This window comes from Theropithecus gelada, chromosome 13 (genome assembly GCF_003255815.1).
Source record: "Theropithecus gelada isolate Dixy chromosome 13, Tgel_1.0, whole genome shotgun sequence".
In the NCBI taxonomy this organism is placed as follows: Eukaryota; Metazoa; Chordata; class Mammalia; order Primates; family Cercopithecidae; genus Theropithecus; species Theropithecus gelada.
Genome location: NC_037681.1, coordinates 93,172,750 through 93,185,891, shown reverse-complemented (window position 1 = coordinate 93,185,891; position 13,142 = coordinate 93,172,750). Strand labels below are relative to the sequence as shown.

Sequence of the window (13,142 nt, the reverse complement as noted above, 5' to 3'; positions counted from 1 at the left end):
GCTTAAACATTTTACTGGGTATATTTAATTCTTAAGAGATAAATGCTAGATATTAGGTGTGAATGAAAGATTCTACCATCATGGTTTTATTTAATTTGCTATTCAAAGAATGTAATTTTTTTCAGTATCTTATCCCTCTCATTTTGCCAAAAACAAAAAACAAAACAAAACAAAACAAAAAAAACCTCCTTCCTTAGAAACTGAAGTGATTTTCTTATTTTGTTTCAGGTGTATGGTTTCCCTGTAAATCAACTTTTTGACATGCTGTTAGAAATCAGAGATCAATATAGTGAAACTCTGCTAAAGAAGTGGGCAGGTATTTTCAGGTGAGAAATTATCTATAGTCATATGTGTATGTGTTCATGTGCATTAGTATGCATACATGTATTTATGCACAAAGGTTTTCAGATGTAGTAGGCAACAAGTGTATGTTGCTTATATTTTGTAGCTACTCTAGGTTATGATCCAGAATTCAAAGAAACTGTTAGAACGTCCAAAATTATGTTCCCAAGATATCCAGTCTCAGTATATTAGTGTCTACTGTAGTGGGAAGTCACCAAACTCTGTTTTTCCTTTTTGTTTCCTTCGATAAATGTCAGATTCCTTGGTTCATGTCATTCAGATCATCTTGGTGTCATCTTCCTCTGATATTTGTTTTTCACTTTGAGGTTCATGCCTAGTCTACAACTTAATTATACTAAGTAGCATTTGAGCACTTAGGAATAATTTAGGCTTTTGGAAAATTGGTTTTGATGACTCATGTTCTTCCTCATCATCTTCCCTCTCTACACACAGCAAAGGGGCATGTAATAGCCCAGCATTTGAAGCCTGTTATTTAAGTAGTTATTGCAACATGCATACAATAATAAGAAAGTTATTCTGTCACATCTGTCACTCACAGATGTCTTCTCGGACTGTGCTCTTGGCATATAACCCAGGTCAACTCATTTGACTTTTTTCTCTTTTTATACCTTTACTCCCCTTTACTTTAAGTGATTATACTGCCTCTTGCAAGACCCCTTTCCCTGATCGGTTTGTCCTGTTTTCAAACTCTTACAGCTTTAAGATCTTACATTGTTCCTTTACTCTTATTCGTCATGGTTTATGAACATATCTCTATCATTACTTAGTCCAATTTATCTGTATATTAATATAAATATTTCTAAAACCTAGATTTAGCTAATGGTATAATTGTATTTAAGGGACTGTTACCTCTATAGGATATTTGAAAATTAATAACATGATATATCCATAGTCTTAGATGCTCTGATCTGATGCCTTCAGTGAGTCTTCTGTTTTGATTATGGTAGTATGGTCCCTACTATTAGAAAATGCCCAGTTTATTTACGGAGAGAGAACCTATAGACTTAAAAAAAGTCATTCTTGACATAGAACAGTAGGTAAAGTAAATGAAATAGTTTGAATTTATTATGGAAGTTACTCCATTTGCAATTTTGAAAGTTAGAATAGAACATGATTTTAAAAACCTTACCAATGGGCCAGATGCAGTGGGTCATGCTTGTAATCCCAGCACTTTGGGAGCCAAGGTGGGAAGATGCCTTGAGGCCAGGAGTTTGCAACCATCCTGGACAACATAGCAAGAGTCCATCTCTACAAAAACTTAAAAAATTACCCCGGTGGGTGGTGAGCAACTGCAGTTTCAGCTACTTGGGAGGCTGTGGTGGGAGGACTGCTTGAGCCCCAGAGTTTGAGGTTACAGTGAGCTGTGATCATGCCACTGAAATCCAGCCTGGGTGACAGAGTGAGACCCTGTCTCTAATAATAATAATAATAATAATAATAATAATGTACATTTATATATCATATTAAACCAAACAGAAAAATCTCTTTGCCTTTTCTAGAGCACACATTCTTTTGTTGTTTACTTCTTACTTACATTGATACGTTTTGTCCTATTTGTAAATCTCTAATCCTAAGACATATATTTATAATTGTGGTCCATTTGTTTCAGAGGATAGTTTTATTTTTGTCTTCTTTAAATCCAAAACCAAATAGCTATATTGTGGAAGGAATATAATAGGGACTGGGAAATGTTCATTTTGGGTTGTGTTATATATATTAAGATTGGAGTTCATCAGAAAAGTATTTGTGATTAACCCACCTTCCCTCCCTTCCCCTCCCCTCCCCCACCCTGCTTTGTCTATCCTTCCATTTCCTTTGTCTGTCCTTCCATTTGTAGAAACATACTTGATTCTGACAACTATAGTCCTATACCAGTAACAAGTGAAGAGATGTACAAAAAGGTGGTAGGACAATTCCCATTTCAAGATATAGAACTGGAAAAGGTAAGGAATACTTTAAACTTCTCTGGTTGTTTTGGCATCCTCTTAAAAGCTTTCATTGGATCAGTTTCATTGAAAGCTTTGCCTTCAACTCAATGGGTTAGAACTCTAAAACAATTTCAAAGGATTCTTTTTTCTTTTTCTTTTTCTTTTCTTTTCTTTTTTTTACTTTAATCACCTTTCTGACAATGAAGGACTCTTTTTGGGGAAGACCAGAATTTCCTGATTTGGGAATCAGCAGATGGCTTTGGGTCCTATTACCTCTGAAGTGTTTGGAGGATTACTGTGGATGTTCTAATTCAGTTTGCACTTTGAAATACTTGTTTTTATTATAATTTAAAGACATTTTCCCCGGCAACATAAAATTTACCCTTTGTGATATACAATTCTGCTGATTTTGACAATGTATTGAGTTATGTATCCATTACCACAATGTTGATACCAAATAGGCCTATTATACAAAAAAAAAAAAATTATTTAATGATGCCCCTTTGTAATTCCCTCCCTTAACCCAGCCCCAGGACACCAGAAAGCTGGGCTCTGTGCATCTACTTTTGCCTTTTTCAGAATGCCATGTAAATGGAATTGTATAGTATATAACTTCTTGAGACTAACTTCTTTGATATGACATAATGCTTTTGAGATTCATCCAAATTGTTGCATGTATCATTGTTCATTCCTTTTTATTTCTGAGTAGGTAACACAATTTGTTTATCTCTTTCCATGATGAAGGACATTTGAATTATTGTTTTATTAAAATTTATGTCTTTTTAATATCAGAAAACTTTGGGAGATATTTTCTTATATTTGAGGTTGTTAAGGAGACAATTCATACTGTGGAAGAATGTTCTCTTTGCAACCTAAATAATTTATAAATATCTTCAATGTTCCTTGGTTTGTGACTTGATTTCATTACTTCTTGCATTGACAGCAACCATTTCCAAAAAAGTTTCCTTTCTCTGAATTTGTGCCAAAAGTTTACAACCAAATTAAAGAATTTATCTACGCTTGTCTGAAGTTTTCAGAAGATCTTCATCTAAGGTATAATATAAAATAGTAGAAATGTAATCAATGTTAAGATTGTGACTCCATATATTTACATATTCTGAAAAACTTTTGATAGTCCCATCAGCTCTGATTTTGGAAATCTTAATAATTAGCTTTTCAATGCATAGCACTGCTATATTTATATAGTCATGATGAAAGGGAAGATTGGTAACTTTTGAATAATTTTGAAAATTTATATTATCTATCTTGCTCTTTATAGATTTGCATTTCAACACTTTCTATTAAAGATAATTTACCAGAAAATGGTAGACTGGATGCAGTGGCTCATTTTTGTAATCCCAGCACTTTGGGAGGCTGAGGCAGGAGGATCGCTTGAATCCAGGAGTTCAAGACCAGCCTGGGCCACATAGCAGGACCCCCATCTCTAAAGAAAAAAAAAATAAGCAAAAAATACTGATTTTAACATTCTACTTAATGAAATGTTAAGGCCAAAAGGGGAGTATCAGATAAAATCCTTTGGAAACATTATTGCTCTACTCGTATATGTATGTTTTCTGTATATCCTAGAGTATAGGCTCCTTTGTTTCTTTATTCATGTATTGGTTTTTTCACCATACATTTTGGCTAATGTGTTATTTGTCAGCTGCTCCTCAGTATAGAAATAATTAAGATGATGAAAATGTGGTCCCTGTCTTCAAGGAGTACCTAGTCTAATTAAGAAGCTGAACAATTAATTAATAAGTGCTGGAGCAACATAGAAGCCAAGCCAAACACAAATGAGGATGTTTGTGTTTTTTACCCTGGGTTTCCATCCCCCATCTGCCTAGTCCCCACTTCATTAATATAAATGACCTTATATTAGATAATTGTCTGTAGGTTATGTTAGGTATATTATTGTAGATAAATCATTACAAGTTGATTGCAAAATTACTTTTTCTATCTTCTTTTGGAAGAAAGGTAATATGGTAAAGGAATAATATTAGTAATGGGATAATGTCAGATGCCTTTTTCTTGCCTGAATATGTTAAGTTTTTGCCTGAAAACTTCCTTTAATATTTTTCACATTTAAAATTTAAATAAAATATTTAACTCGGGGATTTTAGAAAAAGATGCCTTTTACTCTTCAGTTGGCATTTATCTTATATCGTGGAATATGTTTAGCTTATAACCTGGAGTGACAGATTGCTTTGTCAGTCATATCTGTTTTGTAGTGGAGGCTAACATGAAACATGAGAAAATTTGTGTAAAACAATTATTTCTTTTACATGCAGGCTCTCAAAACAAGAGAAACTGCTGCATTCAGATTTTAATGCAGCTTTAAGAATAATTATTCTCTTAATTTTCTCTTTTACACTAGACAGAAGAGGCCGAAAAGCATTATGCATATTGACAAAATTTGTAATTGCATGAATTTTGAATACACAAAACTTTCTTTTTGAAAGAAAGATTTTTTTAAAATAGCAAACACATGGCATTTCTATGGTAAAACACTGTTCTAGCATTCATACTCATCTTAAAAAAATAGAATATATACACACCCACATACATATATGAGAGATCCTGTTTCACATTATATCAGTAAAATTAGATGTTTGTAAAGAATTCAGGAGATAAAGAACAGCACAAAGAGGAACAATGTAAATGACCCAAAACTCTACCACATAGTAATAACACTTCTTATATGTTTTATTTTTTCTTTTAATCTTGCTTCCATGTGAATATGTGTACACGCACGGCATTTTTTAAAGCAAATTACTATGAAATACTTCTGTTTATGTCTACAGTATATAAGACTAGAAAGACTGTTGCTTCCTATGTAACAATGCAGGGGGAAAAAAAAACGGAGAAGCTACAAAATTAAAACTTTTTTGGAACTCATCGGAGAGGCGAAGTCACCAGGAAACTAAGTAGTCTGAAAACCATGATGGGACTGGTCCCTCCAAGGGGACAGACTCCTGCACCTGTGGCAGAATAGGAAAGGTGTAACTACCACACATGTGAGAAAGACAAAAACAACTAAAGTCTTAATGTATTGTTAACAGTATACTGTGAGCTAGCATTACAATATAGAACCTAGAAGAAAAGGTGAAAGAAATAGAACCAAGATCTGTAGGGCAATTTCAAATGGTGGATTAAAGTAGAAGACTGAGAGAACTGGGAATAATAAATACTTTAAAAGAAAGTGGCTGAGAGTATTCAAAAAAATAATGAAAGGCATCAAACAAGAAATTCAAGATTTTGAGAACCCTAATTCAGATAAATAATAGCAACAACAAGAAACAAACAAAAATATTTAAAGACATCATGTTCAAACTGGTGAAAATGAAAGGTAAAGAATGTTTAGAAGGCATTCCCAAAAGTAAAAATTACATGATAGTATAATGATAAGAATTATAATAGACTTATTTTCTGAAACTATGCAAGCCAGAGGAAATGGAGTGACATCCTTAAAACACTCAAAGAAATAAAAAAAAAATAAAAAAAAGCCAGAATTCTATAGACAGAAAAACGATTTTCAAAAATGAAGGCAAACTATATTTTTTTCAGCCAACAAAAGCTAGGAGAGTTTATTATAGTACTTTTTCTGACTTACAATAAATATTATTTGCTGCTGCTATTATTATTTTATTATTATTACCACAACTACCACTGGCACCCTGTTTGTTTGCCGAAATAATTGTGCTACCTGCTATGACTGACTCTTAGTGCTTCTCTTTCAGCTCAACTGAAATTGATGACATGATTCGTAAATCAACAAACCTGTTGCTGACCAGGACTCTAAGCAACTCTCTGCAGAATGTCATTAAAAGGAAGAATATTGGGCTTACTGAGGTAAACCTGCTCCTAATGAAGTCATCCAAGCCAATATGTGAACAGATGTCCTAAGCTCTGGGCCTTATGTCTGAATTCGTTATAACTTTCTACATGCCCTTCCTGATAGGCTGCTAATGGTGAAAGTGCAAAATGAAATCTCTTGTTCTTTTCTTTGGTCACCTTTGAAAAATTTATTCATTTTTTCTAAAACAGTTGTTTTTCTCTTTTATTGTTTTCACTAGCTTAACTGGTTTTCCTTTCTGAAGTTGTTAGAATACATTTCTATTACCTGCCATTGATTATATACAAATATTTTTGTTTGTAGAATATATTGAGCATCAGGTTCCAATCAAGTGAATGGCAGTTCATGTACAATGTAGAATATGAAATCACATTTTGCTTGCATCAGTTATCGATGCCAAGGATATTGCAATCATAGTTCTTGGTTAGTGTCAGACTAAGTCTTTATTTTTAAGATATCTCATGTGTATGAAAGGTAAATTACTCTTTATCAGCTTGTAATTTGTTTGCAAAAGGACTAGATATTTGGGATCAAGGAAATGTGCAGAAAAGGCAATAGTCACATTTCTGTGGAGGTTTATGGAATCTCAGAGGAGGGATATTTTACATATATTGAATGTAGTACCTTGGCAAACGAGATTTGGTCTATTGGTGTGTAGTTCTAAAATTTAGAAAGATGTGAAGTTCTCTCTCTTAGAAACTCAAGATTGCATAGTAACCTCAATCTGTTTTTCACTGGATGTTATAGTGCCTAAAATGAGAAGAGTTTAGAAGAATTTTTTTACAAGGAAAGGGAAAGGCTGTTTGCCATCTGTTTTACCTATAGAGGTGGTGCAGTTTGGAAGTCAGTTACTCTAGGAAAAAATTGACATTTAAAATGTACACTGTCAAGGATTATGGTGAAGTGCAGTAAAAGGTTAATGATACTGACATATAGGTAAAGACAGCTGGAAGCCAGGTGGGCATTTACTTCTAATTTTGGAGTTATTTTCTCTTTCTCTGAATTAAGATAAAAAAAAATTATAAGATGGATTGTGATTGAGTTCTACTTATAGCAAACTTTTCTATCAATTGAAAATTACCTTAGACTTTATTTAGGATAATCCCCTCATTTTACAGAGCTTCCTTTCTATTGCCTGGTACAGAAATATTAGGCATTTGCTTTTATGTATCTGAAAAATAGCTAACTTCCTTTATAATCAAGAAGGTTACAGAAAAGGAAAGTTGGAGTGAAAATTAGGAAGTCCTCCTCCTTTTGTTAGATTATAGTGTTTTCTTTCTCTGGATGGGAAGTTTATTATTTTGTGAACTATCTCTTCATTATAACTCTTCATGTAACTGTTTTTATGTCATTCAATTAGCAGTCTCTTAACAATGTTATAACAAGTAGCATAGCAAGAACATGGTCTAATAGAAATAGCTTTGACCTCAGAAGAATCTTGAGTTCAATTCTGGCTGTGCCATTGGTTTACTGTGACATTTTAAGAGAAAGGCCTAACTTCTCAGCTTGGGTTTCAGGAAACACTGTACAGGTCAGGTAATAATAGAAAGAACCAATATGAGGTTATCAAGGAAGAACCATGTAATTCTTGGCACCATTTCATTGAATACTAAATGTTATTCCTTAGTCTTTGGGTGTTTTTAGGGAACTATACTTTCAATATCTTTGCATATGAATGAAGAAACATTCATACGCTTTTGTTTTGGCTATTATAGTGGTGTGTACATGTATAGACACAACACATAAAGTGATTTTTTTAATTACCAACCAGACACCCTTTGAATAATTATACTACCTACCTTTGGAAAGAGAAGACATATCCTTCTTTATGAGTAACTAAAGTGAGTTCACATCTGGAATCATCATCATAATAGGTAACATTTGTGGAGCAGTTTATATTCTTCAAAGCCCACTCACAAATTCGATTTCAGTTAGTACAGTAACATTTGAAGCAGGCTGGGCATGTGTTATTATTCCCACTTTATAGACTGCCTAATTAAAGTCCAGGGAGATTGCCTGAGGCCATACAGCCAGCAAACCTGGTAGAAATGATACTTGTAAATCTAGGTTTTTTTCCCAAAACCTATTCACTTCTACTGTATTGTACTGCCTTCCATATTGATTTAATTATTTCATCCTAACAAAAATTGAGATTTTTATAGGAGGTCCGTAGTAACATGGATATTGTTTTAGTTAGAGATGGTTTTATGTTAGATAGCAGAAATCCACTCCAATAATAGAATTATGATAAGCCCACACAACTTACAGATTCCTATTTCAGGATATCAGATAATTCTCTTAGGACTTGAAAGTTCCTATAAATGAATGTCTCTCTGTCTGCCCTTCTTGTTTTGGGGTTACACAGGGTTTACTCTGTTTTGGGGTTACACAGTCTCATCTTTTCTTTTTCTATGCATATGCTCTATCCTTTTTCCTCATGGTTTATTTGTTTCTCCATGTTGAGCCAATTCAAAATTACCTTTCAGTTTTAGCACCACTAGAACATGAATGCCTTTCTCTTTCAAACTTTATGTGACTATTCATTATTTATTCAGTGAAAATGGCTATTTTCCTAGGGCTGCTTCAAAAGATCTGTGAAAAGTACAATAGAGTATTGATTAAGACTGTATGTTCTAATATATACTGCCTGGGTTCCAATTCTGGCCCTCCTCATAATAGCTGTGCCCTTGGGCAAATTACTTTGCTTTCTATGTAAAATGGGGACAATGGTAGCATGTATTTCACAGGAATGTTGTGAAGCATGTAAAGTACTTAGTGTGCTTGGTATATAGCAAATACTCAATACATATTACCTGTTGTTATTAAGAGGTCTAAGCAGTCAATCACTGATTAATACTAGTATAGAAATGGAGTTTTTTAATTAAGAGAAGTAAAAAAAAATTAGAATAAGATGTTCTATTAAGATAATTTGTTTATTACCTTTACAATTTTTAAAATATGTATTCTCTATTAGGCACTGATTCCATGCCCTTAGGATAAATCACTGAACAATAACAACAATAGAGATGGTTGCTTACATTCTACGAGAGAAAAGCAGTTAATAAATAATAAACAAAATAATTATGTTAATTTTGTAGTATGGTTAAAGGTAGTGAATGCTATGGAGAGAAGACAAAGCACTTGAGTTAAGGAAATCAGGATTTTGGTAGGTGTTCTAGGTTGGTTTTATTTTTATAGCAGCACGTTGAGGGTAAGTTATTATTGCAGGAGGCATTTCAGGTAGAGATTAGAGCCAGAGCAAAGGCCTGAAGGTAGGAAAGTTCTTGGCAAGTGGAGGAAAAAATCAGGAGGCTAGGGTAGCTGGAGTGGAGTGAGCAAGGGGAAGAGAAGCAATTGATTAGTTTAGAGAGGTATCAAGCATTCATGGTAGGCCATTGTAAAGCCTTTTGCTTTTATTTTGTGTGAAATGGGGAGCTATTATAGGATTTTGGTTAATGACATGATCTCACTTATATTTTGAAAGGTTCACATTGACCATGGTAGTGAGAATAAACTGTAGGATGGAAACAAGGGGATCAGTTGGGGGATTATGGCAGAAATTCAGTGAGACTGGGTGGTAGCTATGGACAATGATAAGATTTTAAGTGTAGAGCCAACATGCTTTCCTGATGATTGGATATAAAGAAAGAGAAAAAGTGAAGAGTTGAAGGAAACTAACTCCAGGATTTTTTGACTTGAGCAATGAGAAGGCGGTATATACCATGAACTAAGATAGGAAAAATTTTAGGCAGAGCTGAATCTGCAGTGAGAGAACATTGGGAATTTGATTTTGGACATATTAAATTTATAGTGTTTATTAGACATATAGGTTGAAATGTTGAGTAAGCAGTTGTGTATATGAATTTGGAGATTGGAAGTAAGGTTTGTGTCATGCACGTCCATGTGAAGAGATCACCAACGGCTTTGTGTGAGCAACATGGCTGTTTATTTCACCTGGGTGCAGGCGGGCTGAGTCCGAAAAGAGAGTCAGCGAAGGAGACAAGGGTGGGGCCCTTTTATAGGATTTGGGTAGTCAAAGGGGGGTTGTTCTCTGGCGGGCAGGAGTGGGGGTCACAAGCTGCTCAGTAGGGGAGCTTTTTGAGACAGGATGAGCCAGGAAAAGGAATTTCACAAGATAATATCATCACTTAAGGCAAGGACCGGCCATTTTCACTTCTTGTGTGGTGAAATGTCATCGGTTAAGGCGAGGCAGGGCATTTGCACTTCTTTTGTGATTCTTCAGTTACTTCAGGCCATCTGGGCATATATGTGCAAGTCACAGGGGATGTGATGGCTTGGCTTGGGCTCAGAGGCCTGACAGTTTGGCCGGGGGATAAAAATTGGGGAGAATATAAATATTTATACTCATGCAACTGAGTACTATCACTGAGGGAATGAATAAAGATGGAGAAGAAAAGAGGATGAAGAATTGAACTTTTGGGTACTCTGATATTAAGATATTAGGAGAAAAGAGGAACCAAGAAAGGAGATTGGGAAGGAGCCACCAGGGAACTAGGAAAAAACAAAGCAAAACAAAAAACAGGAGTGTGCATAAAGTATACAAAGAATGAGAGAGTGATCAATTATGACAAATACTGCTGATTGACAAGAAGAAGGTGAAGAATTACCATTGCATTTAGCAATTTGGAGTAAATCGGTGACCTTGATAAGAACACTTTTAATAAAATGGTGGAAGGAAACTCCTGATTGAGTAGGTTTTAAAGAGAATGACTCCTGAAGAGAGGAATTTCAGATAACTAATATAGATACTATTGCCACTACTAGGTGAGTGTGAACTTTGCTTAGTGACTTGCTTCCAAAAAGTATAGGGTAGAATGAGGAAAAAAGTAACTTTACAGTGAAGAAACCTGGCAGGCGCTGCCTCGCTCAAGTGTTCCAGGTTAACATCATCAGTGATAAGTTATATTGATACTATGTACTTTTCATATGATTTGATGAGAGGGCACTTTGCCTCTGTGTTCTCCCTCCCTAGCCCCATGAGCTCAGTCTAACCATGGGAAAACATTAAACAAACAAAAATTGAAAGACATGCTATAACATACTTGACCAGTACTCCTTAAAACTGTCAGTGTAGGGCTGGGCATGGTGGCTCACATCTATAATCCCAACACTTTGGGAGGCCGAGGTGGGTAAATCACGAGGTCAGCAGTTGGAGACCATCCTGGCCAACATGGTGAAACTCCATCTCAACTAAAAATATAAAAATTAGCTGGGCGTGGTGGCACGTGCCTGTGATCCTAGCTTCTCGGGAGACTGAGGCAGGAGAATCGCTTGACCTAGGGAGTCGGAAGTTGCAGTGAGCTAAGATTGTGCCACCGTACTCCAGCCTGGTGGCAGAGCGAGACTCCATCTCAAACAAAAACAAAAACGAAAACGAAAACAAAAACAACAAAACAAAACAAAACAAAAACCTGTCAGTGTAATCAAAAAGAAGGAAAATCTGATAAACTGTCACAGACCAGAGAATAAGAAGACATGACAACTAAATGTAATGTGGTATCTCAGATGGAATCCAGAAACAGATAGAGAACATTAAGGAAAAACTAGTGACATCTGAATAAAGTATGGCGTTCAATTAGTAGTAATGCGTTTATGTTGGTTCCTTAGTTGTGGCAAATGTACCACAGTAAAGTAAGATGTTAACAATAAGGGAAGCTGAGTGAGGAGTACATTGGAACGCTGCAACTTTTTTGTAAATGTAAATACAAAACTGTCCTAAAATAAAGAGTTTATTTAAATAAAAAAATTAAAGAATGGGAAAAGAGGAATTGGAGACAGCAAATGTAAGACAGCTCTTTCAGGAAATTTTGTTACCAAGGGAAACAAAGAAATGGGGTGATAGCTAGCAGCAGAAGTTGGTTAAGACAGGTTTTTTTTTTTTAAATTTAATGGGACAAATAACAGTCTGTTATGTATTGTGGGAATGATACAGTATAGAGCAAAAAAAATGGGTGATGTAGGAGAAAGGGAGAAATCTCTGGTGCAATGTCCTTGGGTAAGAGAGTTTAAGATACAATACACAGTTAAAGGGATTGGCAGTAGATAGTGTCAAGTTCACCTCTGGTAACAGATAAGAATCAGAGTGTGTGAATGCAAATGGTAGTGGCTGGGTAAGTATTATGGTGGCAGGCTCCAAATGCTTAGTTTTCCCAGCAAATGCAGGGTCTTCGGCTAAATGTGCAGATGGGAGAGCAAGCATGGGAGATGAAGGAGAAAGAAGGTGTGTTGTAGTCCTCTGGGGGTGTGTTAAAAAAAAAGAATTGATTTGTGCCAGATAATGTGGTTATTTGGTAGCATTAAGTGCCCACTCTTGACTAGTGTACATGAATTAAAGTGAAACTAGCTAACACGATTGTACGTTTTCTTTTTCTTTTTTTTTTGAAATGGAGTCTCGCTCCGTCTCTCAGGCTGGAGTGCAGTGGCCTGATCTCGGGTCAGTGCAACCTCCACCTCCCAGGTTCAAGCAATTCTTCTGCCTCAGCCTCCTGAGTGGCTGGGATTACAGGCGTGTGCCACCACACGCAGCTAATTTTTGTATTTTAGTAGAAACGATGTTTCACCATATTGACCAGACTGGTCTCGAACTCCTGACCTCAGGTGATCCACCCGCCTCAGCCTCCCAAAGTGCTGGGATTACAGGCATGAGCCACCGTGCTCAACCATGATTGTGTATTTTCTTAAATCATATTTTGCTGGAAGCTGCAATGTATCAGTTCATATCAATACTAGTTCTAAAGAATTGGGTACATTTTCATCTGATACTTTATAATTTACAGTAGTATTTATGTTTAATTATTTATAATATGTAGAAAGAAGTTCAGAGTTCCTTCTAGTGAAACCATATTGGGTATTTGTATTTTTATAATCACAGGGCACTACTGCGATGTAGTGCACTACGCATACCTAATATGGTCGTAGAGACCTGAAGAAATGAACAGTGCTTTGCATTTATTCTTTGCTTTTAGTATAATTTA

The 13,142-nt window shown here is 35.4% G+C and overlaps 1 protein-coding gene across 7 annotated transcripts in view; it reads left to right on the top strand.

Moving 5' to 3' along the window:
- Nucleotides 1–13,142, top strand: part of EXOC6B (exocyst complex component 6B) — a 721,163-nt gene that overhangs the window by 353,109 nt on the left and 354,912 nt on the right. For all 7 annotated transcript variants that reach the window (XR_003115284.1, XM_025354255.1, XM_025354254.1 and 4 more), the window contains 4 exons: nt 229–326; nt 2,201–2,306; nt 3,235–3,344; nt 6,032–6,143. Coding sequence is in view for 6 of the 7 variants with exons in the window: in XM_025354255.1 (XP_025210040.1) it covers nt 229–326; nt 2,201–2,306; nt 3,235–3,344; nt 6,032–6,143 (426 nt within the window). In the remaining variant the exon portion in view is untranslated. The remainder of the gene's footprint in view (nt 1–228; nt 327–2,200; nt 2,307–3,234; nt 3,345–6,031; nt 6,144–13,142) is intronic.